At 47.1% G+C, this 25,351-nt stretch overlaps 1 protein-coding gene across 1 annotated transcript in view; it reads left to right on the top strand.

Moving 5' to 3' along the window:
- The window catches only part of LOC110203184 (vascular endothelial growth factor receptor kdr-like), a 220,866-nt gene that overhangs the window by 105,816 nt on the left and 89,699 nt on the right, over nucleotides 1-25,351 (top strand). Inside the window, 7 exon segments of the mRNA XM_078147996.1 lie at nucleotides 3,443-3,602; nucleotides 5,065-5,105; nucleotides 5,107-5,202; nucleotides 6,403-6,580; nucleotides 8,759-8,876; nucleotides 9,645-9,817; nucleotides 21,860-22,010. Coding sequence (XP_078004122.1) covers nucleotides 3,443-3,602; nucleotides 5,065-5,105; nucleotides 5,107-5,202; nucleotides 6,403-6,580; nucleotides 8,759-8,876; nucleotides 9,645-9,817; nucleotides 21,860-22,010 — 917 coding nt within the window.

Raw genomic sequence — 25,351 nt, 5'->3', positions numbered from 1 at the left:
CTGTGTAATCCAAAGGACCAAGCTGGAATCTGAAAGGGATTGAGAAAAATGTGCCTCCCTCCCATCTTTGGAGAGGTGGAGGACTATGGGAGTGGAAGAGTACATATACTGTTAGATGTGGGTGCTGCGTGGGTTTTTTTTTTTCTGTTTTTTTCTCCTCTTTCTTTTTTTTTTTTGTTATCAGGATGGTTTGCCAGGGAGGGGAAGGAGAAGGGATATATTTGGAAATGAGGATAATGTCAAAACAAAAGATATTAATTAAAATGAGATTTAAAAAAAAAAAAAGACTGGCCCCCTAAGATAGTTCTACTCCTGTCAGGAGGGGCTGTCTCGAAAGGAAAAAGGAAGGTGCCCCTGTGTTTTGGGGGACCTATCTTCAAATAACAGGGCTGGTCAGGGAACGCAGGATGCAGTCAGTGGCAGAGGTATGCACCCAGCTGGCCCCTACTACCAGCCTCCATCCCCTTCTAATGAGGGCGGGCCTGGCTGGCCGCACCCAGCCAGCCTCGGTGACTGCTTGGAGCCTCCATGTCTCCTTCCCATGCCAAGAGGAAGCTCCAGGCAAGGAAGGGACCCAGCTAATTTCGAACATCCTTTTTCCCAAATTAAAAGGCTGCCAGCAGCCAAATTTCACCTTGAAAGGACAAAAGGGGTGGGGTGGGAAGGGGGACATCCTTGCTTGTCTTACCCAATGTGCTAACCTTCTAAGAAGAAGGCAAGAGCCAAACATTTCCCAAGCAGCCGGAATGGGTGTATAAGTGATGCTCAGAGCCTTGTTTCTACGCCACCTTGGGTTCAAGGAATGTCAGAACTGGGAGGGGCCTTAGGACAGAGAATGTCAAAGCCAGGAGGAGTCTTAGAACAGGGAATGTCAGAGCTGAGAAGGGCCTTAGAATAGGGAATGTCAGAGCTGGGAGAGAGCTTAGAACAGGGAATGTCAGAGCTGGGTGGAGCCTTAGAACAGAGACTTGTCAGAGCCTTAGAACAGGGAATTTCAGGGCTGAGAGGGGCCTTAGAACAGGGAATTTCAGGACTGAGAGGGGCCTTAGAACAGGGAATGTCAGAGCTAAGAGGGGCTTTAGAATAGAGAATGTTAGAAACGGGAGAGACTTCAGAACTCCTCTAATCCAAGCCTCTCATGTCCCAAAGGATGAAGCTCAGAATATTTTCCCTTTCCCTCTGGACTGAGAATGATCATAGCCCTGAGCCCCAAATCCTTCTTTTGCACTAACCTTCTCAGAGTTCCATCAGGGTGACAGCCAGGTTCTAGTGGCATTTCTTCCTCTAACTTCTGCCTCACTGGGCCTTATCTTCCTTATCTGTAGAAGGACTAGGCAGGGCTGGGTTGGGTAAGTTAATCCATCAAGCATTTATTAAGTACCTTCCAGGTGCCAGGTTTTGTCCTAGATGCTGAGGATAGAGAGACAAAGATGAAAGTCCCTGACCTCATGAAATTTACCTTCTATAGATCTCAAAGTGCCCTCCCAGAATCAACAGGGCAAGTTTACTTCAAGAAACATTTCTTAAACCCCTACTATATACAAGTCCTTGTGCTTGGCACTAGGGATGAAACATGCCAGCCTCAGGAAGCCTAGAGCCCCTGACAAGGGCATAGGCTGTATAGACAAATAGGTACAATACACAGTAAAAATGGCATCCAAGAAAAAGGCTGAAGCAGAAGAGGTCACATTTTATGAAGGTTTCTCTGCTGATGGGGCAGCTAGATGGATCAATGGATAGAGCTCTGGAGTCAGGAAAACTTGAGTTCAAATCCAGCCTCAGACATGTCCTAGCTGTGTGACCCTGGGCAAATCACTTCACCCTGTTTGCCTCAGTTTCCTCATCTGTAAAATGAGCTGGAGAAGGAAATGGCAAACCACTCCAGCATCTCTGCCAAGAAAACCTCCAATGGCAGCACAAAGAGTCAGACATGACTGAAAAACAGCTGAACAGCAACAAATGACTCTGGATAGGCATTAAACCTTACAAGGCATCTTCAAATGAGATAGATAGCCTATGTAAAGTGCTTTGCAAACCTTGAGGCTCTGTATATATGCCATTAATAAAAATAATAATCTCCAGACAAGTTCTCATTGGGGGAGGCAAGGTGTTATCAGAGTTTCACTGAGATGACAAAGGTCATGGAAGTTGGAGATCAGCATAATCTAGTGGAAAGGACCTTTCATTGCGTCCTTGAATCTATCCTAGATCTAGAATTGGAAGGGATATCAGAACCCATCAAGTCCAATCCCCTTATTTTACAGAGAATGAAACTGAGGGACAGGGAGGGGAAAACTTGCCCAAAGTCACACAGAGGATCCCAGATCTAGGGCTGGAAGGAAGCCCAGAGACAACCTAGTCTGACCCTCTCCTTTTACAGGGGAAGAAATTAAGGCCTAGAGAGGAGAAGAAACTGGTCCTCTGCCTGAATGCAGTCCTTGGAGCCCAAGGACTTCGGTTGGAATCCTGGCTCCACCACTTACTGCCTGTGTGGCCGGGGGCAATCTCTTCCCCACTCTGGGCTGCCACCCTTGGAATGTTCTCCATCTTTATTGCTGCCTTTTGGAATCCCTAGCTCCCTTCCAGCTTCAGTTCCAGCTCCACCTTCTGCATGAGGCTGTTCTTGAATCGTGGCACCCCTCAGATGCTAGTGACTTTCCCCATCATCTCATGTCTATTCTATTCTATGTGTGTCTTATGTTTCTATAGGTTCTATGTGTGTCTGTCCTATACATGTCTTAGGTTTTGATAGGTTCTCTATGTGTCTATACTTATCTTAGGTTTCTATATGTGTCTATTCTATATGTGTCTTAGGTTTCTATTGGTTCTATATGTGTCTATTCTGTATGTCTTATGCTTCTATAAGTTCTATATGTGTCCATTCTATATGTGTCTTAGGTTTCTATATGTTCTACATGTGTCAGTCTGTTTACACACATATTGTCTGCCCTGTTCGAATGGAAGCCCCCTCAAGGCCAGGGACTAGTTCACTTTTGTCTTTGTATAAATGCTTGCTGATTGGTTGGTTGAAGGGATTCAATTAGAGCCGGTGGTGGGCCCATATTCACTTCGATAATGACAAATGGACACTATCTCTGTTGTATTGTATTTGTATTGCTTTTGCTAACCATTTCCCCATGACATTTGAATCTGGTCACATTTAGGAATTTTGCAGTGCCTGCTTCAGGTTTGACCCCCCTTCAGGTTAGATGACCTCCAACGTGCCTTCCAGCTCAAGGTCCTTGCCGGCTCTAAGTCCTATCAGAGGAACAAAGGCTCTGGAGGTAGACCTCACCCCCAGGGCTTGCACCTCCATAGCCTTTCTCCTCCATGGTGCTGACTCTTCCTCCACATTTGAGAGCTCATTCTTAGTCTGTGTAGCTGGGTTTGTGCTAATACTGAGGACCAAGCTGGATCTTTTCATGTCTCCCTCTTCCTACAGTTCAACCCGGGCAAGTTCAACTATACGAGCAAGGACTGGAACCCCCAGAAAGGCTTCACCATCATCCGCCCATCCTTCCAATTCTTCAGCAGTCTGCTCCAGTGTGTGACGAAAGTCAGTGGGAAGACCCATGTCTCCCTCTACCTGCCCCAGAAAGTGGGTGAGTGGGCCTCACCACACACAGAACACTACCTGGAATTAGAGCTTCATGCACCCTTAAGTCTTGATCGTAGGGTGTACATTATGTTAGAAGGGCACAATTCCTTGGTAGTTAGGCTGGTTCTAGGTATTTTAGGGCAACAGCATGACATAGAGTGCCTGAGTTGGGATGACCCCAATTGAAGTCCTCCTGCTGCTGCAATACCCTGGACTCATCACTTACCCTTCAATTTCATATCCATCTGAGAACCCCAGAAAAAGGAGCCGCAGAATTTCTGAGATCTTAGAGAAACCCATGTCCCTGGGAAATGGGAAACAGAGCTCTATCTGCCCCTACAACTTAGCCATGAGGAAACCTGAGGGATTGGGGTTTTATACAAAGGTGACCTTCCTAACAAAGTTGTTAAACACTATAAAAGAAGGTCCCAGAATCCAATCCTGATCTGATTGTGAATCTTCTCCGCAGCACTCCTGACAAGCTTTGCTGACGGGGAGCTCACTCTCTCCTGGGATAGCTGATTCCAGTTTTGGAATGTCTAGCTATTACAAGATTTTCCCCTACATCTAGCTGAAATCTGCTTGTCTTGTAATTCTCATCTCTCATTCATAGCAACCTCTCAACTTCCAGACCCTATGCCCTGTTGAGTTCATAGGACCCCTAGTCTTAGAACTTGAAAGGACTTTAAAGACCATTAAGCTTAAGCTCCTCCTTTTACAAATGTGGAAACTGAAGCTCATAATGGTTAAGTGACTTGCCTAGGGCCCCACAACTAGTAAGTGTCTGAGGCAGAATTTGCACCCAGGACTTCTTAGCTCTTACGTTTGCTGCTCTCTCCACCATATCATGCTGCCTCCATGGGAGACAATGCCTTCTCCTACTCAACCTGTTGAATTCTTACTCATCCTTTAGTCCAGCTCTGATGCCACCACCTGCAGGATGGCCACCCTGATTTACCCCCTTGACCACATGTACTTTTTAGTACCTCTCATGTCCTTATGTATTATTGTGTGTTATTCGTGTTCGGATCTAAGCTTAGTTCGGGAGAATATAAGCTTCCTGAGGACACAAACTATGCCTTATCTATACTTTGTATTTTCTCCCTTCCCCCAGTGGCCATCACAGGGCTCTGCACACAGTAGGTGCTTCACAGATATTTGTTGGATGGGGTTGAATGCTACAGTAATACTCCAGAATCCCTTCCCCATCCACCCCAATAAAGTATTTGTAACCTTGGCTGGAGATGGGGGGTGGTGCCATGTGGTTGGCTACAAATGGCTTCAGCAGTTCTTTCCCAGCCCTCTGGAGTCATTGCACTGTCTGTTGGATTCAGCATTTCCATCGAGTGAGGAGATGTGGATGAAGAATCGGCCAGGTTCCTTTCTTTCTCACCTGTCTTCCTTTCCAGTGGGGTGGGATCGTGGCTTCTTTCCCAGAGAGTTAGAGTCTCCATTCTGTCTTCCAGAAACCAAAAAAGAGAATATCTCCATCAGAGTCAATCACCAAAAAACTGCTTGCAGGAGAAACCCTGAGCCTGTCCTGCACCGCTGAGACCACGTTTAATGGGCGCATCAAGCTTGACTGGGAATACAAGAGGAAAGGGGTGAGACCTCCAGTCCAGGCTCCCTCTGTCTGCCATCCATCTATGCTGAATGCTCTAGAGCATCCAAAGTGGGGGGTACTGCCCCCTGGGGGGGGCTCTGGACAAATCCGGGGGGGGGGCAGTAATAGCCTCAGATACAATTGAGGGTCATTGAACAAAAATAAGGGTTAACCTAACCTAACCCCAGGGGGATGCTGAGTAACTTTTTTGAAAAGGAGATGGTAGGCCAATTAAGTTTGGGAACCTCTGTATCTAGAGCCTCCTTGGGCTCCAGCCATCTGTGTGTGTGTGCTGGGTTTTAGCTCTGGCATTTGACCTCTGGAATCAAAGGTCCCTTCCAGCTCAAACCCTGTACTCTTGAGGGCCTTCCTGGCTTGAGCATTCTAAGGCCTCCTCTAGTTCTGATATTCTCTGTTCTAAGGTTCTCCCAGTTGGAGCACTCTGTGTTCTGAGGTCCCTCTCAGCTCTGACATTCTGGATTCTAAGGGCCCTTCATGTTCTAAAGTCCCTGCCAGCTCACCAGTGACTGTGGCTGTTTCCTACTGTTTCTGCTATGGCTAGCTGTTAGCCACAACTGGGCTCCTGTTCCAAGGAGTTTACACTGTAGAATAGCTTGGCATGGGCACAGAATTCACACACGCCATTCCTGTGACTTTGGCTTTTGGATCTAGCCCTTAAGCACTCAATACCCCAAGTTTGAGCCCTTTCTTCTTGATGAGAGCCTGCCATAGGCAAAATGGCACCATTGGTGAGGTGACCTCTCTACCACTACCTCCCCAACTCAAACAGAATTCTGATTTATAGGTTTTTGGAATTTAGAGGATAAGGTCCCTAAGATAGGACGCTCAACCTGGGCTTGAGCCCCACCTCTAACATTAATTAGTTCTATCACATAGGTCACATGTGGCTATTGTCAGTCAGGAGACCTGTATTCACAACCTCACTCTTCTTCCAGCCAAGGCCAGCAGCCATCTTTGTGCGATGGCCTATCTATTTTTCCCTTTCTGGGCCCTGATCACCTTTCACAAAGAGACTCCTATTGTGTTCCAGTTGTTTCATGGGTATGAAACCCCTGAGGGTGGGGCCTGAGCCATAGTCATGTCTATACCCTCCCCCAAGGCTAGCTCGGGTCTGGGTCCATGGGAGGAGTTCACCAAACACTTCACGGAAACTTTGATTGTGCTTTCTCCCATCTCACAGAACAAGGCAAATCCCAGGTGCTGTGAAGTTAAGAGGAACATGGACCAAAGGACCCCTGTGTACAAAAGCTACAGTAACCTGACCATCTGGAATGTGACTGTGGAGGACAGTGGACTCTACCGATGTCAGGAAGGCAATGGTTCAAGTCTCCAGGCCAGCATCAACATCACTGTGCTGGGTAGGTCACAGCTCTCACATTTAGTGTTCTAAACGCCTCCTACCTCTGACATTCTGTGTTCTAAGGTCCCTCTCAGCCTTGACATTCTCTGTTCTAAGCCCCCTCCAGCTCTCACAGTCCAGGTTCTAAGGGCCTTCCCAAACCTAACATTCTCTGTTCTAAGGCCCCTTCCAGACCTAACATTCTCTGTTCTAAGGCCCCTCCCATCCCTGACATTCTCTGTTCTAAGGCCCCTCCCAGCTCTTACATTCCCCGTTCTAAGGCCCTTCCCATCCCTAACATTCTCTGTTCTAAAGTCGCTCCAGCTCTGACAGTCCAGGTTCTAAGGGCCCTCCCAGCCCTGACATTCCATGTTCTAAGACCCATCACAGCCCTGACATTCCCTGTTCTAAGGCCCCTCCCAGATCTAACATTCTCTGTTCTAAGACCCCTCCCAGTTCTGACATTGCCTGTTCTAAGGCCATTCCCAGTCCTGACATTCTCTGTTCTAAAGCCCCACCCAGCTCTGACACTCCCTGTTCTAAGGTTCCTCCCATCCCTGACATTCCCTAATCTAAAGACCTTCTAAGCTCTGACCTTCTCTGAGCTACTGCATTGTAGAAATGCTGTGGTCCCTTTGATACCTTTAACAAATAAAAGCCTGCTTTTGCCTCTCTGCGGTGGAGGTGTCTTCTGGCTGGCATGGTTCCCAACACTCCCGAGTGTAGCCAGAGCCACACAAACACGAAAGAACAGAAATAATGTTATTATGCAGTTTTCTGAGTCAGTCTGCGCCTGCAGGGATCCTTGTGTGCAGTTGAGTGGCCCCATCTCTCTCTGAGTTGGAAACCACTGAGCTACACCACCAGCTGCCATGTCTCACTCTTTTCTCCTTCACTACTATTCTTTTCAAAAAAGGTCAGTTGCCAACACAGCTGCCATGTCTCACTCTTTTCTCCTTCACTACTATTCTTTTCAAAAAAGGTCAGTTGCCAAGTCCTGGCCATTGGGCTTCTACAACGTGTCTCTCATCCTTCACCTTCTCTCCTTTCACATGCCCGCCCTTCTGGTGCAGGCCCTCATTGCCTCTCACTTACTCAGTCAGACAGCTAGCATTTACTAAGCCCCTACTGTGGGCTGGGCACTGGGCCAAGTCCTGGGGATGCAAAGAGAGGCAACAACCAGTCTCAAGTCCAACAGGGGAGCCTACCTGCAAACAACTGTGTCCAAGCCAGCTCCATATGGGTTCACCAGGAGGGAAGGCCCAAAGACTAGGGAGGATGGACTGGGCCGGGCTTCCTGGAAGAGATAGATCTGGAACTGAGACCTGAAGGGGTATGGGGAAGCCAGGGTAATGCATAAGCCTCCTGATTGGCCCCCCTGCTTCCAGGCTCTCCCAGGATCCCCACCCCACTCCCCAGAAGCTCTAGTGGCACCATCTTTCTCTACAAACTCCTCTCAGTGCCATTTCAGGCCCTTCACTCTCTGGCCCCAGTGTTCCTTTTCAGGCCTATTGGAAATTTTGTTGTTTGTCATTGCTCAGTTGCGTTCAGTCATGCCCAACTCTCTGTGACTCTATTTGGGGTTTTCTTGGCAGAGATACTGGAGTGGTTTGCCATTTGCTTCTCTAGCTCATTTTACAGATGAGGAAACTGAGGCAGTCAGGGTGAAGTGACTTGCCCAGGGTCACACAGCTAGGAAGTGTCTGAGGCAGGATTTGAACTCAGAAAGATGAGTCTTCCTGACTCCAGGCCTGGCACTCTCCGCAAACTCCGCATTCCAGCCTAACTGGCTTATGTGTTAGTCTTCATATACAATATTTCATTTTCTCTTTCCATGACTTTGCTCAGGCTGTGCCCTGTACCTGAAATGTTCCTCTTCCTCAACTTCCCCTCTTAGTATCCCTCAAAGTTTGGCTCACATGCCTCCCTACACAAGGCCTATTCTTATATTCCCAGATACTAGTGCCCTCCCTTGCATAATGACTTCATACATGTTTAGCATTTATTTTTCTATGTATATGTTGCCCCTAAATGGACAGGAGCATTTTTGTCAGCCTGGCATGCAGTAGGTGCTTAATAAATGCTCATTGAAAGACTTATCATTGTCATTTCATTGAAGCACACAAAGTCCACAAGGGCCTTGTTTATGCAGTAGGTGTCCTCCTAAGCTTTGTTTCTGCTCACATTCTATTTCCAGAGAAAGCATATATCAATGTGACCTACAGACGGAACACTGTCTACGAGGTGATTTCTGGCCATGGCATGCAGAAGCTATCTGTAAGAGTGGATGCCTTTCCTAGGCCCAATGTCACCTGGTGAGTTGACCTTCCTTTGTTTTCCTTTCCTTCTTTTCTTCCCTTTCCTCCTCTCTTCTCCTCTTCCTTTCCCTCCCCTCTCCTCTCTTTCCCTCTCCTCCCTTCCCCTCCCCTCCCCTCCCCTCCCTCCCCTCCTCTTCTTTCAGAGTCTCTTCACCCAGATCCTCAGGAAGAATGGATGACTCCAAACTGGGACAGAGAAATCACTTTGTATTTATGTGACCCATATATTAGATGTCATTATCTGTGTTCATGTCATCCCTTCCCTAAGAGGATAGTAATAGGATAGCTTAGGTGAACCATTTCACTCCTCTTAGCCTCAGTTTCCTCATACGTCAATAGGATAATAGTAAGTTCCTTGAGAGGAAGTCCTGCTTCATTGGTGTCTTTGTACCCAGTGCCTAAAACAGTGCCTAACCCAAGACAGGCTAATAAATCCTTGTTAAATAAATGCATTGGAGAAGGAAATGGCAAACCACTCTAGCATTTTTGCCAAGAAAACTTCAAATAGAGTCACGAAGAGTCAGGCATGACTGAAAAATGACTGAACAACACTACGAAAATAAATACATTGGCAGTTCCAGGGCCCCTTATTGTTAACACCTAGAGGTGTTATGATTTCTTATCAATGGGAAAGCTTTCAAAATGATCTTGTTGCCCCTTTTTCTTGTGGCAAATTGTGAAGAGCTCAAACACCCAAGTGGAAGGTGTAACTGGGCATCTAAAGAGCCACCTTGTAACTGATCATTCCTCTGCCCCTCCTGACAGGTACAAGGATGGCCAGCTGATTCCAGAAAACCTTACATACCATTCAGACCCATTAAGGTACAGACTCACCATCACAGATGTGAAAGTGAAGCATTCTGGGAGTTATACCATTGTCCTGAGCAACACCCAGCATGGCCTCTATGAAAACCGAACCATCCAACTATTTGTCTATGGTGAGTTGCCGGGTTTGGGTATCTTCTTCCTAACTTTACCCCTCTTTCATCTCTGCTCCCTGTGACTGCATCTGTAAGTCAAGGAAAGGGAGAAGCTGGCTAACTTGTTAGTCAAAATGGCCCCCATTGTTGCCCCACACCCTCATGGGAGCTCTCTGTCAGGAAGTTTTGGAGGAAGGCCCAGTCTGGAAGCAGCAGTGAGCTAGCCTGCTGCCTCATCTGCCAGGCTTCTGGATGAAGCTCCTCAGAGGGTGATTCATTCACATGTTTACAGCTCTAGAGGTAGAAGGGCATTTGTCTAGTCGAATGCCCTTGTTTTACAGCTGTTTTACAGCCTAGGGAGTGAAATGATTTGCCCTGTTAGTATTGAAGAAACCATTAATCTCCCAGTTATCCAGGCTCCCAATCTCACAATCATCCTTGACTCCTCACTCCACATATCCATTGTCTCATCTTGTCATTACTGTCACACCAATGTTTCTCCCATGTGGCCCCTGTCCATTCAGTCACCACTCACCTCTTATCTGGACTATTGCCTCCTATCATCTTCGAATTCAACCCCAAGCTGTGTGAGCTTAGGTGAACCACTTCACTCTTCTTAGCCTCAGCTTCCTCATCTGTCAAATGGAGATAATACAGTTATCCCCATCATGATTTTCCCCATCGTGGTTTCCACATGTGGTGGGTTGGCATAAGAAATTAAATGGGACTTTTGGGGGAGTTTTGCAGAAACTGCAGATGACACGTGAAGGCCAGCAGACAACACAGAAAAAGTTTAAAAACTCAGAAATGCATAAACTATATTATAGTATTCTATAATATCAACATGTTTTATCTCTTAATACCATAATTCAGACTTCTCCTCTGGTATGAAGGGAAAAATTTTACCTGAATTTTCCAGATTGTGGGGGATGCCGTGTCCCTTACCCCTGTGATGTGGAGGGGATAACTGTCCTATTTGTACTACCTACTTCATTGAGGCATTGAAAGGAAGGTGCTTTGTGGACTGTGAAGTTCTTTGGGACCTAACGGATGGAATACCTGCTTTGACACTTGGCCCTCATGGCGCTTAGCCCACAACACTCTGGAGTACAGCCCAAACCAGATTAAAATGTAATTGAGAAATATTTAATAGCAGAAATAAAAATAAAATATGACAGGGGTAGGGAACCTGCAGCCTCGAGGCCACAGGTGGCCTTCTAGGTCCTCGGGTGTGGCCTTTTGACTGAGTCCAAGTTTTACAGAACAAGTCCTTTTATGAAGGGGATCAGTTCTGCAAAGTTTGGATTCAGTCAAAGGTCTGCACTTGAGGACCTAGAAAGGATTTGGTGAGGTTTGGATCCAGTCAGAGGGCCACACTTGAGGACCTGGAAGGGATTTGGTGAGGTTTAGATTCAGTCAGAGGGCTGCACTTGAGGACCTAGAGGGCCACATGTGGCCTTGAGGCTGCAGGTTCTCCACCCCTGCATAGAACTTAGGTCATTTTGAAAAAAAGATACAGTTTTCTAAGGCCCACTGTTTCTAGTTGAGTGGGACAGCCTAGCTCTGGTTAGTTCTGTGTTGCAGAGAAAATGTTCACCTGCATCAGTGGAGAGAGTTTCCTCCCCATGGAATTTGCTGTCTATGCCATGGAATCACAAGTTCAGGCCTTTCTCTGTTATTGTTGCTGTGATTATTATTGAATCCCAACTTGTCACACCGGGTCACCCAGCTAGTTAGCAGCACTTTCTAAGTGTTTCTTTCCATCATCAGGAAAATCTCAAATTATTATTTCCATTTTGCCAATGAGGAAACTTCCTCCCAGTGAAGGGGAGTGACCTGCTCAGGCCATGTGACTACCATGGAGAAGAGCCAGGTTGCCTAGCAACTTGAATTCATCAACTTACCCCCAGATTGCAAATAAGGAAACAGGCTCATTGTGGGGCAGGAGAGATGCCTGCTGTGTGGCCCGGAGTGTTGTGCCAAAGCAGTCACCCAGGGCATCCAGGTGGCAGCTCAGCTCTTCTCTGCCTCCTGAGTTTGTGGAAGGAACAGTGTGCCCCTCAGCTGACTTAGTGTTGGGGTGTCCTCTGGAGGACCCTGATGTTTGGGAGACCTGGTCACTGGCATGATTCTGGGCCATGAGGAGAGGGAGGCCTAAATCCAGATTCTCCTTGGAATGGAGCCAGGCTGATTAAAACTTAAGAATGATAAAGCTGTGAGACCCTAGGCAAGTCCCCTTACATCTCTTGAGCCTCTTGGGTAACAGAGAAATAATAATACTGACATTTATATAGCACTTACTATGTGCCAAGGCATTGTGCTAAGTTACAAATACTTATATCATTTGATCCTCACAACAACCCTGAGAGGTAGGTGGTATTATTATCCCCATTTGACAGATGATGAAATTGAAGCAGACAGGGTGAAGTGACTTGCCCAGGGTCACACAGCTAGGGAGTGTCTGAGGCTGGATTTGAACTCAGGTCTTCCTGACTCCAGGTCCAGCACTCTGTCCACTGCAGCGCCACCTAGCTGCATCAATATTTGCACTACCTTCTTTGCAAGGGCATTATAAGGAAAGAGAGCTAGGCACTCTTTCAATCCAGGAGCCCCAAATTTGAGGAGTTCCCTTTGTCCAGGTCCTTAGGAGGGGCCTCTTTCCCAAAAAGGGCTGTACCCCAGAAAGTTGACTAGGAGACTCATTGAATTGAGTAGGGCTCCCCTCCTCAGCTCTGCTTCATTTTTTTTTTTTTGCAAGGCATTTGGGGTTAAGTGACTTGCCCAGGGTCACAGATCTAGTTAAGTAGCAGAACCAGGATTTGACTCCAGATCTCCTGGCCTTGTGGTAGAGTGGAATGAGAGCAAGATTTGAAGCCAGGGGACCCGAGTTTAATTCATACCTTGCCTACTTATTTCCTATGCGACCCTGAACATGTTCCTTCCTCTTTCTGGGCCTCAGTTTCCCCAACTGTTAAATGACGGAGATATACTGAGTAACAAGTCTCTTCTGGCTCTGAACCTATGGCCCAATGACCCCCAAGACCCCAGATCCAATGTTCTTCCCTTTAAACCTGACTTCCTTTCATCCTGATGCCTCAGTTTCCACATCTGTAAAATGGCAGTAATGTTGCTACTAATAATCCTAGGCCCATAATAATGTGATTGTTGGGATAGAATCCTCCTGGGTTAATAATAACAGCAGTCTACGGTAGGACGAGCTCGACTGGATGATATTAATAGCAGGTATCTTGGCTGTCTATAGAAATAGCTCACGAGGCAGCCCCCCACCCCATCAGCATCATGTAACTTTCTCCTAATCCTCCCCACCCCCATCAAAGTTAAAAAGATGGGGAGAAAAGCCATTCCCAGAATATTTCAGAGGAGGGGAAAAATACCACCCCCTCTCCTCCTGGAAGTGTCTCCCCAGCCAAAATGTGGACGAGAAATTGTTTTCCATCATCTAGGCCAGAGCAACATGCCAGCGCACACTTGTCTTCCTGGGGGAGCCAAAGTGGAGTCATCAAACCCAGCCCCTGTTTCGCTGCCCCTCCCTACCCTGTCCCGTCCCATCTCCAGTGAGTTGTTTTGGATGACTTGCCATTGGAGAAGAGGCTTTCACCCTGACAATCTACTCCTCCTCAAGCTCTCTATCGCTTGCACTTAATTAGGGCCAGCATTTGCTCTGGGTCATGGGGAGGTTTGGGGGTTTGGGGGTGGGGTGGGGATTGGGAGGCTCAGCTTCCTAGGCCATTCCTGTAGGGCCCATCCCTCTGCCAGAATGAGGAGGTACAGACCCCCTACTCTGGTGCCACATGGGGGCCAGCTGGGGGATGGGGCCAGGCAAGCAACTTTGGCCTATGACAATGCCACAGACTCCATGTGCCACCAAAGCCTAGGCGCTGACCTTCCAGGCAGACCTCAGGGGTCTCGGGAGAGCCCCACATAATGAGAAAATCATGGCAGCTATTTCCATCACCTTGGAAGGAAGCAGAGAAGACGAGGGGTCAGGGGGAGTGAGGGGTGTGTGTATTGGGGGGGAGGGATAGTGCCAAAAATCTCAACTATGCATCTTGGGTTCTTCCTGTTACTCCTTTTCTCTGGATTGGTTCCCCCCCCACCACCCCCACCCCAGCCCCTCCACCACCAATGACTTTGGAGAAAAAAGCCAGCAGCAGTCTGCTTACTCTCCCTGAATCTCACAATTGGAGGGTTGGGAGGAGGCACAGTGGTATTCTAGGCCTCCCATGCCCAGAAAGGAATCCCCACTATAGCAGAGCTGACAAATAGGCAGCCAGCTCCTAAGCAGGGGCAGCCCACTGCCTGTCAGGGCAGCCCCCTACACTCCTTGACCTGACCTCTAGCCCAAGCCTGCCTCTTTGTACCTTCCCTCCCACCACTCCTACTTCAGCCTTCTGGGGCCAAGCAAAAAACGTCTGATCCTTCCTCCATGTGACAGCCCTTCAGATACTTGAACACATAACTCATGTTCCCTCTGAGTCTTCTCTGCTCCAGGCTCAACATACTCAGTTCCTTCAAGTGATCCTCAAATAACCAGGACCCAGGCCTTTCCCTGTCCTGACTACTCTGTTCTGGACACTCTGCAGCTCAGCAATGTTCTTAAACCCTGGTGCCCTGGAATACATTGTCCAGATCAGGGTTGACTGGGGCAGACCACAGCAGGATCATTACCTCCCTGTTTCTGGAAGCAATGCCTCTCTTAAATGTAGTCCAAGGGCAAAATCACTTTCTGAATGGGAGTGGGGTGTGGGAGAAGGCAGCTAGGTGGTGCAGTGGATAAAGACCTGAGTTCAGATCTATTCTCAAGACACTTATTAGTTGTGTGAGGCAAGTCACTTTACCTCTGTCTGCCTCGGTTTCACCATCTGTAAAAAGAGGATGAATAATAGCACCTCACTCCAAGGGTTGTTGTGAGGACCAAATGAAATAATTCTAAAGTGCCTGGCACATCGTAATCACTATATAAATGTTATTTTTATTATTAGGCTGCCATATCACCCTGCTGATTCACTGAAACCCCCAGATCCTTTTCAGAACAACTGTGGTCTGATCAAACCTTACCTATTTTGTACTTTCAATTCAGTTCATCAAAAAATGATTAAAGACATTAAATGCCTACTACATATCCCCCTATAATACATAGTTCCAGGGTTCAGCAAATATTGTCTCTTGACAGATGGTGGCATTCTTCCTCACATACAGCCCCCCACCAATCTCTATGCACAGAACCATTCATTCGCTCATCAAAACTAAACAAATATGTATTTGTGGGATTGCAGTACCCTAGTCAAGAGCTGAATGGCACCTCATAGGCCTTCTAGTTTAAGCCTCATCATTTTACAGAGGAGGAAACTGAGGCATAGAGCACTGAAGTGATTTGCCCAGGGTCACATAGTAAGTGTCCAAGGCAGGATTTGATCCCAGGTCTTCTTGACTCTGAGTCCACTTTGCCCACTATCTGAATCTATGGGAGCCTTTCTATAGCCAGACAGCCCCACAGAATCTCTGAGATGGAGATGACCTTGCAAAAATCCCTTCAATAACAGCCCCTACAGCAGGGCTGTTAAATACCCAATCTTTACCTGGAGACCTTCAGTGAGGGGGAATCCGTTACTTCCCATGGCAGGCTGTTCTGCCTTTGTATAACCCTAAGTATTAGGAATATTTTTCTTACTTTCAAGTTGCCTAAATTTGTCTAACTATCCCACTGGAGACTTTCCTCCGAGCTGATCACAGACCATTATTGATTGATTACTACTTGGTCATGGCCATTGAGCCAACCAGATTTGAATCCACTAAACTGGGCTGTGATTGAGCCCACATTCCTTCATCATTTCCACAAAAATAGCTTGAGAGATTCTGTCAAAAAGCTTTCCTTTAAACTAGAGAAGCTATATCCACACCAGGGCTTCTTAAGCTGGGGTCCATGGAGTCCAAGGTATGCATGAATTGATTAGGGGGGAAGGGGGGGGTGGTGCTCTGTGAACTTGGACAGGGAAAAAATTATGTCACTATTTTGACTAACGTCTCATTGAAATTGAGTATTTCTTTCGATTATGAATTTAACCAAAAAAACACTATTATGAGAAGAGGTCCATAGTCTGAACCTGACTTCCAAAGAATTCCATAACACAAAAGGTGATGAATCCCAGCTTTCTAGTATTCCACTGACTTGACAGCAAAAATGGAAATAAGTTTAGTGTACCATGAGTTGTTCTTTCTTGATGAAGCCGTGTTGATTCTTTTTGGTCACTGCTTCCTTTTTTGATGTTCACTAACCATCCTTACGTACCACCTCAATTCTTGACAGTCTGTCAAAGGTTTACAGAACCGGCAAGAGACAGAGCAAGAAAGTGGGAAAAGAGGGCTCTGTTTTGAGTTCCATAGGGGCCCATTTCTCCTGTCCTCAGAAGCCCATTCTGGAGAGCTGTGAAGTCCTATCTGGGTCTCCTGATAACCTGAGCAGTCCACTGAACCCCCTTTGTCTAGACTGAGGCCTCTCAGCTGCTGTCAGTATCTGAAGAACTCCTTCAACACCCCCTCCCCCCATCTCCACTCCCACTCTCCTGAGCAGCTGAAGCAGGAAAGTTCTCTGGCTCTTTGGGAGCCAAGATGCCTGCCCTGCCCCCACTGCACCCCCTGGCCTCAGGGTTAAGGTCCTTGCAAAGAATGGGATCTGGACCATCTAGCAGGAAGGGCCTGCTAACCATCCTCAAGGAATTCTCAGCCTACAGTAAGGTGAAAAGCACTAGGTTTTGAGTCTAAAGAATGATTTCAAATCCTAGCTGTGCTATTTATTACCTGGGTATGCCCGTGGGGGAGGCACCTCCCCTCTTTGAGGCTGTTTCTCCTTTGTTAAATGAAGTGGTTGGATTACATATCTCTAAGGCCCCTCCTAGCTCTGATGTTCTCTGTTCTAAGGTCTTTCTTAGCTCTGGAATTCCATGGTTTTATCATTTTAATGAAATACTTTTTTGATAATGCCACTCCCCCAACCAAAACATTCAGTAACCTTTTATTGCCTAAAGACTAAAGTTCAGGCTCCTTAGCCTGACATTCAAGGCTTCCAATAGTTTGGCCCCAACCTCCCTTTCAATCTTATCTCCTCCTGCTCCCCAGGAAAAGTCTTTTGCTTATCCCCATCAGCACTGGCCATGGGGAGCTCTACCAGTTTCTCCTGCTGTAAATGAGATTAGATGAGACAATCTGTGGCAGGTCTCTCTCCTGTGACCCTATAGGAAGGAAACCACTCAGCTCTTTCAGCAAGCAGTACCCTAAATCTCCATTGTCACCTCCTTCAGGGTGAATGGGCTCCCCAAGAAGTGAAGGGGGAAAAGCCCCTTCTTGGGAGCTGTCAGGCATGCTGAGCTTGTCAGGATGACTTCCCCAATGTAACCTGAGAAAGAAATTGTAGAGGAGACACTTGGCAGCCGCCTGTCTTTTCCTCTGCTTGGGCAGGTCAGCTGTTACCCCAGGGCTGGGCTGGCAGCTGGCCTGGTCAGCTTCCTCGGGGAGAGGTCAAACGGGATCCCAGCTGTCCCCACCACAGAGCTCAAGGGGTCGCTTGGGCCTGGTCAACCCCATATCTTGTCTTTCCTTGTCCTCCCCCTTCTGTGGCTACCACAGAGGTGGGATGGTGCAGCTGGATTAACACAGCCCTCTTCAGGGGCCCTCCCTCATGTAGAAGCAGAGAATGCTAGAGTTAGAAGGGCCATTAAAGCAGACAACAGGGAATGTTGAAGTGGGCAGGACTCCTAGAATATAGAATGTCAGGGCTGAAAGGAACCTTCAAACAGAAAGATATTCACAGATTGGGAAAGGATTTTAAGTGGTTATCTAGTAAAATACTCTCATTTTACAGGTGAGGAAACTGAGGCCCACAAGAGAGGAGAAGGGACTTGCCAGCTAGTTAGAGGTAGCTGGTGGTGTAGTGGATAGAGCACTAAGGGAGTCAAGAAGATCTGAGTTCTAATCTAGCCTCCTGTTTGGTAATTTACTTCACCTCTGTTTACCTTAGTTTCCTCAACTGTAAAATGGAGCCAGCCTCATAGGGTTGTTGAAGGGATCAAATGAGATGATATTTGTATTGAAAAAAAGTGCTTAACACAGTGCCTGGCACAGAGTAGGCGCTATATAAATGTTTATTCTCTCCCTCACTAGTTAGTAGCAGATTGCTGAATCTTTTATCTAGCACCTCTCTGCTGCCCCAAACTGCCCGATAGCCATAGCTGCTAAGGAGTGTGTGGGGGGAAGGGGGAGAGGGGCTGGAAAAGCAGGATTAAGGTACTGCCTCTGTTGGAGAAATCAGGGTAGGTGAAGGGGTGATGTGGCCACCCTCCCAAAGGAAATAGGAAGCTGGGGGAAAGAGCTCCAAAGACGAGAGGAACTGAGAAGAGAGCAAGATAGACTTCAGCTCCTCTCTAACAGGAGGAGATTGGCCTAGTTGGCCCCCAAGGTCCCTTCTAGTTTCAGATGTAAAAGCCAGCTGGAGGTGAAACTGACTAGCAAAGCAGGTTGTGGCATTGCAAATCCCTCCCTCCCGATGGCCCCCACTGCTCAGCCCTTGTTTCTTCAAACCTTGAGCATATATTTACTTTGTAAAGTAAAAATAAAAATCGGCCCCCATGCATCCTAAAGCACTCCTTCCCAGAGGCCAGGAGTTCCAAGAAGGGCCACATATGTATGCACCAGGTACTTGCATTTGCATCCTTGCTCTGGAATCCCTTTGCCTCCCCTATGTCATCGCTTCCCATGGGCAAATAAAAAAGCTATAAGGCAAGCTGTCTCCGTACAAGAACTGCGAAAATGAGAGAAGATGGGGAAGAGGCTGGGGAATGGCTCCCTGGCTCCAGTGGGTTTCCTAATTGGTTGCTTCAGTTTGTTGGCCTTGGAGTCATGAAGATCTAGGTTCAAATCCTGCCCTTGATACTTACTTGCTGTGTGACCCTGGACCAGTCAGGTCCAGAGAAGCTACCTCTGTGGGCCTCAGTTTCTTCTTTAGTAAAAGGAAGGAATTGGAACAGATGACTGAAGTTGCTTCTAGCTCTTTTATGTGTGGCCTTGGGTCAGTTCTTTCCCTCCTTGGGCCTCTATTTCCTCATCTGTAAAATAAAGAAGTAAGGGTGGAGATGGGGAAAAGCTGAATTTTCTTCCAAGGCTGGCTCTATGATGCTCTGATCTTCAAAGGGACCATTTCAGTTAGAACCTGGAGAAAATTTTCTAACTGAGCCAACTTTCTCCAGCCAAGTTATGGTTAATTACCAAAACAGCAGCTCCTGCCCAGAATGCCTTGACCAGCTGTGGGTGGCATTTCCATGGTGCCAGGCAAGGCTGAATATTGGAGTCTTGAAGCTTGTGACTGGGATGAACTGATCTTTCTAAGCTATGTGGAGCTGCCCAGGAGCATGCTTGGTGTGAGGGATCTGACAAAGAAATGAGCTAGGAACACTGGACTTTCCAGGCTAGCAGCCACTGAATTGTAGAGGAAAGCCTTGGTTGGTTTCTGCTCAGTTTCAGGAGCTATAAAAGCTGGGCTCAGGGTATCCCCACTCAGAAGGGTGCCATCCCTTTCTAGTACAATTTTATGGCACCCCCCCAAATCCCATCCCATTGAAATCCTGCCCATCTGGAGCCAACGTGGTATATATGGTGAGAGCCTTGTCTATGCTTGGAATCAGAGGACTTGCATTCCAATCATGACTGCTGCTCATTAACTATGTGACTTTGTACATATCCTGGACCTTCAGTTTCCTCATGTATAAATGAATAAGGATTGGTCCTTTCTTAGGATCTAGATCCAGAGATAGAAGGGTCTTCAGAGGCCATCTAGTCCAAATGGAGGCCTGGGGAAGGGAAGTGATTTAGCCAAGGTCACACAGATAATACCTGATATAGGATTGGAATGGAGATCTCCTGACTCCAGAGCTTGTATTCTTTCCCCCCTCCCAACTAGGGGTCTTATGACCCTTCAAGTCATAGTGTAAGGGAGAAAAGTAGTCTTGAACTTGGGTTCAAATCCTGGCTTTGTGTTAATTCCTGTATGACCTTGGGAAGGCACATCACTTCTCTGGCATCAGTTTCCTTCTCTAAAATTGGGACCCAAGGTGATCTGGAAGGTCCCAGGCTATGGCCTCTCTTTGAAATTGATTTTCAGGCAGAAAAAGTCACCCAAAAGAAAATGATTCCTATTACTCCCTCCTCCCCACTTCCCACTGCCCTCTCCCTCAGCAGAAACTGAGTAAGTCTGCACATTACTACCTGGGTGACCTTGGACAAGTCACCCATATTCCCTGCACCTCAATTTCCTCCTGCTCTACAAATGAAGTGGTTTGAACAGATGATCTCTTGGGCCTCTTCCAGCTCTGAGCCCATGACACACACAAGGAATGAATTAGGCCCCAGCCCAAGCAGTTATCTCAGAGGAATGTGTTGGTAGAGATGTGTATTAAAGGGGAGTAATTCTTGAATCCCAAGCGGATGGGAGTTATTTATACTTGCTGCCGTTTGCCTGGTGTGTGGGGGTAGAGGCTGTGGCAGAATCCTGATTCTCTCAAAGCCTCCTACGTGATGTATTTTTTGCTCATGGAGAAGGTCAGAAGACCTCTTGGAGCCTGAGGTGGTAGCCAGGAGAAGTGGCCAATGAAAGATGGCAGGGTCTGATGGGATTAGCTCTAGGGTCCCAGTGGGGGAAGTGGGGGGGGGCGGGGTGTTGAAGGCAGATGGCCAGGGGAGGAAAAATGGGCTCTGGTTTGTATTGGCTAATCCTCAGAAGGCAGTGGCGGGGGGGGGGGGGGCCATCAGTGAAAACACACGAAGTTTGCTCAGTCTGCCCAGCCCACCATTTGCTGAGAGGTTTTGCTACAAACCAGCTGCCACTGTGGAGCTTAAAAGGCCCATCCGTTGACTGAGATGTTTAATTTCCTGTGAAGAGATGAATCTATTTGGCTTGAAAAGAGCTCTGAGGCATCACCACCCCACTGCGGCCCTTCCCAGAGCTGGTGCACATGGCCAATCCATCAGCCTCACCATCGTCCTCCTCTTTCTCATTACTCTGTGAAGCTCAGGGCTCTGGCTCAGGTCACATGCTTCATCCCTGTTGGCATTTGGGCTTAGAACTTGTTGAAAGTGGCAACACTGTCAGATTAATTTAGAAGGCAGAAGCAAGAATGTTGGCATAGGGAGGGGCCTTAGACCAGGAGATGTCAGAGATGGGAGGGGCCTTAGAACAGGGGATGTCAGAGCTGGGAGGGCCCTTAGAACAGGGGATATCAGAGCTTGGAGGGGCCTTGATCTAATTCCTTTAATGGACCAATGACAAAATTGAATGATAAGAAGTAGACCTAAAGGGGGCAGCTAGGTGGCACAGTGGATAGAGCTCGGGCCTTGGAGTCAAAAGGACTTGAGTTCAAATCCAGCCTCAGACACTTGACACTTACTAGCTGTGTGACCCTAAACAAGTCACTTCACCCCTTTGCCTAGCCAAAAACAACAACAACAACAACAACAAAGTGGACCAAATCCAGAAGTCTTTTGAGCCCAAAGCTCCTTGACTTCAAGGCTAGCCTGCTTCTGTCTATGACAGGCAACCTCACATGGTGAGGCTGGATTTCTGTCCACTAGGCCATCAGGCTTATCTAAACATTTGCCAACAGGTGTTGTGGGAGAGTGGGGAGAAATCAGGGGACTTCCCAGGCCATTTGATATGTAATATCAATTTCCTCTCCCACCACTGCCCCCAATTGCATGACCGGGCAGTTTGCCACTATTGCTTTGAAGTATCCATCCTGAGGCATTTTTCTCAGCCATCATTTCCCATCCTAAGGTGGTCATTTCCCAATAGGCTCCTCCTACCACCCTGCCTGCCTAATGAACGTATCCAAACAAAGAAAACCAGTTAAGCAGAAGCAACCAGCAAAGTGACACTGTCTAATGGCATATGCAGTGTTCCCCATCCATAGCCCCCCCCCCCAAGGAAGAAGACCTCCTGTTTTCCCGGGTCAAGATTGTGACCATTATTTACTGACAGTTTCCCCTCTTTTACAGAGAGACCCAAGATCTATGAAAAGGAGACAGACTTGAACAAGACTCAGCCGGTGTTTTTGGGCAGTGAACACATCCTCCGCTGTACGGCAAGTGGTACCCCGCCACCAACCTTTCGATGGGCTTGGGAGCCCTGCATCACCAGTGATGCTATGTAAGTGTCTGGGTTTCTTCTCCTCCCCAAACCCTAGCACAAGTAAATGACGTTTGCAGGGCCAAGCCTGGGGATTCTTGTTACTGGAGGGCCCATGTTTGGTTCAGCTATCTTGGAACAGGGAAGCAGCTCTGACTCCCATTTCCTACTGTTTTGAGGCTTACAATGTGCTTTGCCCACATCACCCCTATGAGAGGTTAGGGAGTGTTGTTTTTTTTTTGCTCCCACTATGGGATTTGTGGAACACAAGTGTAGAAATACTGATGCAGATGGCCAATCAGTACCTTTTTAAAAATTATTTATTTAGTATTTTTTATTTTTCCCTATTTAAAATGTAAAAACAATTTTTAACATTCATTTTTAAATTTTGAGTTCCAAATTCTCTCCCTCCTTCTCCCTCTCCAATCAGTACCTTTGTAAGAGAGTTCCCTGAGACCACCAATGAAGGTACATACTTCTCTGCATCACATGACACTTTTACAAAAACTGACCAGGTATTGGGGTCCAGAGAAATTACAAATAAATGCAAAAAGGCACATATACATCTTTTACAGCCCAAAAGGCAATAAAGGTAGGAATCAATCAATTCAGGAGCACAAACTAAAGACATAGACCTAAGTGGAGACTTAGCAATGAAATCCTACATTATAAGGGAGGCAAAGAACAAAGCACGGAAACAGCTGATAATTATGTGAAAGACAATGTTAATGATATGACAGTGTACCAGAATTTCAGGGATAGAGCTAAAGCTGCTCTCAGAGGAAAAATCCTATCCCTAACTACATGTATCAAGAAAAGAGAAATAAAGGAGATTAATGAACAGTATATACATTTTTAAAAAATTAGAAACCCAACAAATAAACTCAAAATAAGACGGAAGAAGAAAATTTGAAAATCAGAGGAGAATAGATAAGTTGGAGAGTGGTCTGTCCACTGAAAGGTAAGTGTTTCACACTTAGTATGTGTCAGAGAAGGGAATTAAAATCAGATATTCCTGACTTCAAGGTGAGCTCTCTATCTGCCATACCAATCTGCCTCTCAGAGTGTCATTTATTATCCCCATTTTGCAGATGAGGAAGCTAAGGGCCTGAGAGATGCTCCTGAGGGACTCACTAGCCATGAAAGAGCCCCTTCCGGCCAATTTCCCTGAGCCCTTGAAGTCTTAGCTACCCCTGCATCCCTTCAGGGGCCTTTTCTCTCCCCACCAGATGCTAGAGAAGGATCTTTGGGGGAAATGATCAAGTTTTCCCCACCCACCTCCTCACTTCTGATGCTATCTCATTTCCTTCTCTCTCCTTCTCTCTCTGTTAGCCATTCCCAGACCATCACAACTGGTTTCCATTGACCCACTGACCTAGGGAACATCTACCATGGGTTTGAAGAGCAAAAAATCCCTGAAAGACTCTCAGTCAGATGAAGGTCCCTCCAACTGGCATCTACCCAACTCTGAAGTCAAAGACTGCATGTGGCAGTATTTTTATCACATGACCCTCTTACCTGAAATATAACCAAAAGTCATCTCAGAGAGGAGGCTACTAAGCAGCTGGGGGTGGGGGGCAGTCCAGGAAAGGCTTCCTGCAGAAAGTGGGATTGGAACTGAGTCTTGAAAGAAGCCAGGGCTTCAAAGAGTTTCAGGAGAGACATTGCAGGCACGGAATAGGCAGGACAAAGATACAGAGATGGGAGATGGAGTGTTATGGTTGGCTAGACCTGGGGCCACCGTGGAGAGGAATAACTTGCAAGGAAATGACTCTCCCTCCTCATCACTGCTTCTAGGACTCGCCATCTCCTTCAATGGAGCAAATAGAACACCCCCTAATCCTTGGGCTCTCTCCATTCAGCGTGGGCAAAGAACATTGTAGGCCTCAAAGCATCTTCAGCCCCCAGTTCTTGGTGTTCTCTCCCATTGGGTTTCTTTTGTATTCATTCTGTTTTGATTTCTCTGTTTACATGTTGTATTCCTCCTTCCCCTCTTCACCTCCCCCCACTCTGATGCATGAGAGCGTGTATGCGTGTGCACACACACACACACATACACACACAGTGAAAAAGAAGCAGGGATGCTCTCGTTTTTACACAGGTTTGTTGAACCCAATTGGCCAAAGCTCTGTGGGGGTGCAGGTAACAGATCCAGTTGTTAACTCATCTGTCAGATGGGAACAGCACAGTCCACATTCTTTACCTCCCAGAGCTACGATGGGAAAGTTCCCATCACCCCATTGGGTATTATTATCAGCAGCAACGTGTCCCCAAGTGGAATGGATGAGCAGCCTCAGGAAGGAGTGAGCTCCCCCCATTCACTAGAGGTGGTCTTCAAGCCGGAACCAGATGCTTATTGGTCACAGATAGTATAGAAGAGATTCCTGCTTGAGTACGGATTGTACTGGGTGCCTTGTGAGGTCTTTTCTAGCTTGGAGATGCCATAAATCTCGGTGTCTATGGGGAGGGAGGATGGCACATATACTCATTGAGCTGTGACTCAGGGTTCTAGCTTTTTCTCACCCATTATCTTGCCTTGTGATCTTGGCCCTCCATCTATAAAATGATGGGCTTGGCATGTTATTTAAAGTCTCCTCTAACTCTAACATTGGATATAGTGGTTAGACAAGAGACCTCTGGAGGTGGTGAAGAACACTATAAATTTTAAATATATATGTATATATACACACATATTAAGCATTCGGGTATCTTTTTTTTTAGCCTTTGGGCAAAGGCCTAAACCTGACACCTAAGCAGATGTCATCTAAGAAAGCTAACTCCAGGCAGACAGAGTGGGTGCTTTGTGGGATCCTGGGATGACTGGAAGTTAGGAGGCCTGGGGATGAATCCCAACTCCTGCCTGTCTGGGTCACCTTGGGCAAGTCAGAGAGGTTATTGATTCTCTGATCTCTCTCTCCTCATGTATAAAATAGGCCCAGACATCTGAGGAAATGAAAATAATTATGATGGTGAAGATGATAATATAATGTGGAGATTGGTCCTTGGTTGTAAGGGACTGGCTGGTCTAACTGCCTCGTGGTACAGAGGAAGAAAATGAAGCCCAGAGAGATAAAATTGGAACCTTTGTCCTCTGGCTTCCAAATCCAGAGCTCTTCTCACTACAAAATCAATACATCCATTTATCCAGTCCCACCAAACAGCCCAGTCCAGGGGGGAGACCCTTGGAAGAAACAGATGTCCATTCTTAAGCCAGCCGGTTCTTAGACCAAGAGGTGCCTCCCAGTTCAGGGAGGGAGTGAACTTCTGCTCCATTATGTGCACCTGAGGATGAGCTAGAGCCAAGTGACAAGACACTGGCTGCTCTGCCACTGGGCTGGCCTTTGAGTTTATTTTCTGTGTGG

The sequence above is a fragment of the Phascolarctos cinereus genome, unplaced genomic scaffold (assembly GCF_003287225.1).
Source record: "Phascolarctos cinereus isolate Bilbo 61053 unplaced genomic scaffold, phaCin_HiC Scaffold_8;HRSCAF=390, whole genome shotgun sequence".
Classification (NCBI taxonomy): domain Eukaryota; kingdom Metazoa; phylum Chordata; class Mammalia; order Diprotodontia; family Phascolarctidae; genus Phascolarctos; species Phascolarctos cinereus.
This window is presented reverse-complemented; position numbering and strand designations above follow the sequence as displayed.